The 5537-nt window shown below is 68.2% G+C and overlaps 1 protein-coding gene across 1 annotated transcript; it reads right to left on the reverse strand.

Annotated features, from left to right (window-relative positions):
• Positions 1-38: 38 nt before the first annotated feature.
• AHDC1 (AT-hook DNA binding motif containing 1) lies at positions 39-5130 on the reverse strand. The gene has a single exon (XM_014951940.1). The coding sequence runs from the start codon at positions 5056-5058 to the stop codon at positions 82-84; it is 4977 nt and encodes a 1658-aa protein (XP_014807426.1). The 5' UTR covers positions 5059-5130; the 3' UTR covers positions 39-81.
• Positions 5131-5537: the final 407 nt, after the last annotated feature.

A 5537-nucleotide genomic window follows, 5' to 3' on the forward strand; every position in this document is an offset into this window, starting at 1 on the left:
CCCTTTGCCCCCCCCCCTCAGGGGCTTCCCCCACCTACCCTGTAACAAAACCTCGTTGTCCGGTTGGCACGTCAGCAGACACTACAATGAGGTGACCGTAAAAGTGTCCTCGGGGTGTTGTTGTTGCTCTACCATGGGTCCCAAAAACCCGCTCTTCTGGGTGGGGGCCATGACGGGGTGCCCTTGGGGTGCAAAACTGGGGTACCTGTAGTTGTCCTGCAGCTGCAGCATTGAGTCTCTCGGTACGGGGGAGATGTTCAAGTCATTGATCAAGGGACAAGCGTAGGGTCCTCGATGGTGAGCCCGGGCCATCTCCAAGGGTTCCTTCTCGCCCTTGGAGGGGTGGGGGCCACCTGGGCTGCTCAAGTGGGGGTTGAGACACGGGGGGTCCGTCCTGCCCATGAAGTCCACCAACATCCCGGCCCCCGCTTTGCCGTCGTAGGAGGGGCTCCGGGTGCTGGCGTTGGGGGAATACCAGTAAGGTGGGTTTTTGCAACTGGGGGAATCGTAGTGGGGTTGAGGCATGGGGAGATCGCGGCAAGCCAGGTGGGGGGCGTGCGGCAGGGCCCCCCCCTGCATGCTGTGTTTGAGCGAGTCGCAGGCGGGCAGCTTGCGGATGTCCCCCGCCCGGAGGTCCTCCTTGAAGGCCAAAGTCGGGGAGCAGTTGGGCGAGAAGGCTTTCTGCAAGCCGGCCTCGAAGACAGTCTGCTGGCCGGGGGGGGCCGCCAGCTGGTGGGGGAGGGCAGGGAAGTGCTTGCTCTCCAAATCCGCCTGCCCCAAACCTGGGGAGTCGCTCTGAAAACCTTGGACGAAGGTCCCGTCCGAAGGGGTGGAAGGGTTCATGGAGTAAGGGCCGGCGTAGTCGCAGGGGTCCCGCTCGCCCACCCCGAAGCCCCGGGACTGGGAGGGCAGGGGGGACATGCTGCTGTCCCCGCTGTAGTAGTCCAAGCCCAGGTCCGTGCTCTCCTGGAAGAGGGGGTTGACCGCCTGCGACTTGGTGGGGAACTTGGCCTTGCCCGTCCCCCTCTCCTTCTTGGAGGCGCAAGCCCCCCGGGAACCTCGGGGTTGCCGGGGTCCCGTGTTCCTCTTGGAGGGGTAGACGGAGGAAGAGGAGGAAGAAGAGGAGAAGTTCAGGTGGGAGGTGTCAAACATGTCCACCTTCTTCCGTCGGCCCCGACCGGGCTTGGAGTTGCTCTGGAAGAGGACGCTCTGGTTCCAGTTGTAGCCCGGGGCGGAGGATGCCTCGTTCCAGTCCATCATCAGCTTCTCCAGGCTGGAGAGACTGGACTGGCCCTCACTGGAGGAAGCCTCGCTGTTGGCGCGCCGGTAACCGGCCGGCTGGTTGAACTGGGTGCTGTCAGAGGAGGACTCGGAGAAGGTCTCCGAGACCGTCTGCTGCTTGGCTTTCTGCGGGGTGTAGTTGGAGATGTCCAGGATGACGTTGGGCTCGTTGAGGTGGCACTCGAAACCCGGGTTGTAGAGTTGGCTGAAGGCTTCCGAGCTCCAGTCCAACCCGCCGTAGCCTTGCCGGAAAGCCCACGGCGCGGCGCCGGGGAACTGCCGGCAATTTTCGGGCGAGGGCTGGAAAGAAGCCGAACCCTTGGGCACCATGTAGCCGCCAGGCGAGACGGTGCTGGCCCGGCTGTCGCATCTCAAGGGGGTGTGCGCTGCGCTGGAGAACTGTCCCCCTCCTTGCTCGGCGCTGTTGAAGAAGGCGGCTTTGCCCAGTGGCAAACTGGGACCGGCCGTCTGGGGCGCGTAGCCGGCGCTGTGGGCGCTGCTGGGGGAGGACGGGAGGCTGCTGCCGCTGCCGTAGGCGAAGCTGCAGTCCTTGCTGTTGGGACAATCCTGCGCCGACGGGTACTGCTTCCCCGGCGGGAAGACGCTGGCGGGCGCCACGCTTTGCCCGGCCCCGTAGTTGCCGTAGGGGGAGTAGCCGGGGGTCCCGCTGGCCGCCGGGTGAGCCGTGGGCGACCGGGAGACGGCGGAGGGTGGTGCCAGTTTGGGGAAGGACTCGGCACCCCGGCATTCCGATGAGGCTTGGGATACCCCGTAGCCGGCGGCGGGGCGGCCGGGAGGGAACGCAGGCCGGCCTTGCATGGCGGCGTGGAAAGCGGCCTCGGCGCCGGGGGTGGCCGCCGCCACCTTGCCCCCCCGGGATGGGTAGGCCGCTAGGCCCCGCTGGCCGGGCAAGGTGGCCGGGGGAGCAGTGTAGGCGGCCGCCGACTTGCGGGATTCGGAGCGGGAAGCCGAGAGGGCGAAATCCAACAGGTCGGAGGAATCGTCCGAGTCCAGCAAGGAGCGAAAGTAGCCGGTGAAGAGGCTGTGCCTCTCCGGGCCGGCCTCCGTTTGCGAGGACGGTGCATTCCCGGCGTAGAAACCGGCCCGGCCGGAGGAGCCCGACTCCATCCCGGCAGCGTGGAAAGGCCTGGCCTCGGCACCTTGGTAGCCGCCATTACGGCCGGCCTGGCCGCCGGGGTGGCCGTGATGGGGGGCCCAAGGGCTGCCCTTCTCCCCACTGGCCCACTCGGCGGGGCCGTCGCCGAAGCTCTGCCCAGGGTTGGGCTCGGGGAAGAGGGCCCCGTTCTTGCGGGCCCGTCTTTTCCGCTTGGGTTTGCCCACGGGGTCGGGCTCCGGCCTTCCCCGCTTACGGGGGTGCACGGCGTCGGCGTGGAGGGCGGTGGGGGCTTTCTTCTTCTTCCCGATGCCCTCGAAGAAATCGCTGAAGGAGCAACGGGCAGCACGGGCGGCGTGCCCCCCCCCGCGCCCGCCGAAACCCCCCGCTTTGCCCCCGCGCCGGCGGAAACCTTGGACGCGGTGCAAGAAGTGGGAGATGCTCTGGGTGTCGGGGGCTTGGTGGATGGACTCGGGCTCGCTGGGGGTCCAGCAGCGCGGCGGGGAGCAGCGCCCCGAGCACTGGCTCTGCCGGTTGAGGAAGGCCAGCTTGGCCAGCACGTCCGAGTAGTCGGCTTTGCTGTCGTTGGTGTCGGCGATGTAGGATGGCTGAGGGGAAGCCAGCTTCTGCTTCCTCCTCCTCCTCTTCTTCACCTCCGGGGCGGGCTCCTTGGGCTTGGCTTGACCCAGCAGCAGGTTCTTAGGAGGCCTCCCCCTCTTCCTCTTCAGAATGATGGGCATCTCTCCAGGGGGGAAGACCACCACTACGTTGCGCCCGTTGTTCTTCATCTTGAGCAGCGGCGTGGGCTCCATGGAGCTGCTGGCCGCCAGCTCCTTGCCCTCCAGGTTCAGGTTGCTGCTGAGCGATGACACCTTGTAGGTGGTCTTGTTCCTCCTCCCCAGGGACACGGGGATCTTGGCCATCTTCACCACCATCTTCCTCACCCCCCGGCACTTGCTCTTCTTCCCCGTCGCTGGAGGCTTGGGCACCTCGTCGGGGTCTAGGGTGGTGGTGGTGGGGGGCGGCGGAGGCGGCGGGGGGGCCAGCAGCGGGGCGCTGGGTTCCTCGGGGCCGGGGGGCACCTCGGCGGGCAGGGCGAGGGGGGACAGGACGCGGCTCTCGGGGGTGATGTCCACCCGCCGCCCTCGCCCTGCCCTCCTCCGGCGGCACAGCATCTTTGGCTTGTCTGTCCGGCGCAGGGCGTACTTGCGGTGGTCCTCGCCGCACCTCCCGGCCCCCCGCCCCCCACAGGGTCCCCGTTTCACCACGCTGCCCAAAGGACAACCCCCCAGCCGGGCTTGCAGCCCGTGGGGCCGCAGCGGCTCCCCGGAGCCCGGCTGAGCCTCCAGCAGCTCCGACACGGTCCCCAAGGGCTGCGTCTCCAGCAGCGAGGGCTCGGTGGGCAGAAGAGGGGCCCGGGCATCCAGCAGCGGCGTCTCCAGCGTCCCCGGCAGCGGCTCCAGCGTCTGCAGCCCCAGGGGCTCCGCCAGCGGCTCCAGCGACTGCAGCTCCAGCGACTCGGATAAAGGCTCCAGCGACTGCAGCTCCAACGATTCCGAGAGGGGCTCCAGCGACTGCAGCCCCAACGGCTCCAGGTTTTGCAGCTCCAACGATTCCGGCAGCGGCTCCAGGCTCTGCGAATCCAGCAGCTGAGGCTGCGACTCCAGGGATTGGGAATCCAGCAGCCGGGATTGGGAGTCCAGCTCTTGGGCCGGCAGCAATTGGGGCTGCGGCTCCATGGCCTGCGACTCCAGCAGCTGCGTCCCCGGGCAAGCCAAGGAGGCCAGTTCGTTAAGGATGTCCGCCTCGGCCAGATCCGAGTAATCACCGGCCTCGGGTTGGGAACAACCGGCTTCCTCCGCCGGCGCTTTGGAGGCGCCCCCCCCCACGCCTCCGCTGTGGCCGGGGGGCTGCGGGGCGCTCCCCCCACCTCCCTCGGCTTCTCCTTCGCGGGCTGGGGGCTGGGGGTGCCGGGGAGGCTCAGTTTTGCAGAGCACCCCCCGTTCCTCGGGGCTGCGGATGCTGTTGGCCAGGGAGGGCGAGGAGAAGAAGCTGTACTGGAGGTCGCGGTCAGCGGGGAGGAGGCGGCTGTCCTCGTGGCCACCGCCGCCCCCGCGCAGGTTGCCGCAGTCCAGGTGCACCCCGCTGCTCTTGAGGTCCTCGGAGAGGCGGTTGAGGTCCTTCATGATGTCGATGAGCTGCACCACGGGGTGGAGGTTGATGTGCCCGTTGCCGCACTTGCTGCGGAGCAAGGCGAGGATGCCTTCGACGTTACAGCGGCCCGAGGCCAGCGTCGCGTTGGGGAAGGTTTTGGGCGCCCGGTCACGGGCGGTTGCTTCTTCCCCGCTACCCCCCAGGATCCGGGGTTCCCCGGCGCAGCCCAGCAAATCCTCTGCTGCTTTGGTGCCCCCGTGAACGCCCTGGCACCGGTCGGCCGGGTCGCCGTGCAGCAGCAGCGAGCCCGCCTGGTGCTCCCGGCCGAGCGCGGGGCAGGAGCCCTCAGGGAAGCTCAGGACGCTGCAGGATAAGGCTTTTTCCGCCGGGCAAGCCGGGGGCCGTTGGACCGGGTGCCCCGGCGGGTAGAATTTGGGCTCTCGGACGTAGTCGGGGGAGCCACGTACAACGCTGGTCGTTACCACTGGGCCCGGGGGCTTCACGCGCATCCTGACCTCCTCCTCCCCCGCGTGCCGCTTGGCCGAGCAGTTGCTGACATGGGGGTCGGGGAAGGTGACACCGGGACCTGTGTGGGGCAGAGAGAGAAGGGTGGTGGTGGTGGGGGGACACACACGACGACAGTGGGGTTCCGAGGGCACCCCAAAGCAGCCGGCAGCACCTCGCTCCATCCCTGTTGCCCACCCGCATCATCCCTGTCCCATCACCAGCTGGGGAACCCGACCCCCACCACCCCACAGCCCTCAGTGGTGGGGAAATGGGGTCTGGCCCCCCCATCCCCTGCGCCCCCTCCCTTTCTCGGGGGATGCACTCCCCACATTAGGACCACCCGTGCCACCCCCAACTCCCCCCAAAGGTCCAGGGGACCCTCCCTGGGGGTCCAGGCTGCCCTGTCGTCTCCTCCCCGCCGTGGGGCAGGGCTGCGGGGGGGTGGGGGTTTGGGGACATCGTGGGGACAGGGCTGGGGGGG

The sequence above is a fragment of the Calidris pugnax genome, unplaced genomic scaffold (genome assembly GCF_001431845.1).
Source record: "Calidris pugnax isolate Ruff unplaced genomic scaffold, ASM143184v1 scaffold230, whole genome shotgun sequence".
Classification (NCBI taxonomy): domain Eukaryota; kingdom Metazoa; phylum Chordata; class Aves; order Charadriiformes; family Scolopacidae; genus Calidris; species Calidris pugnax.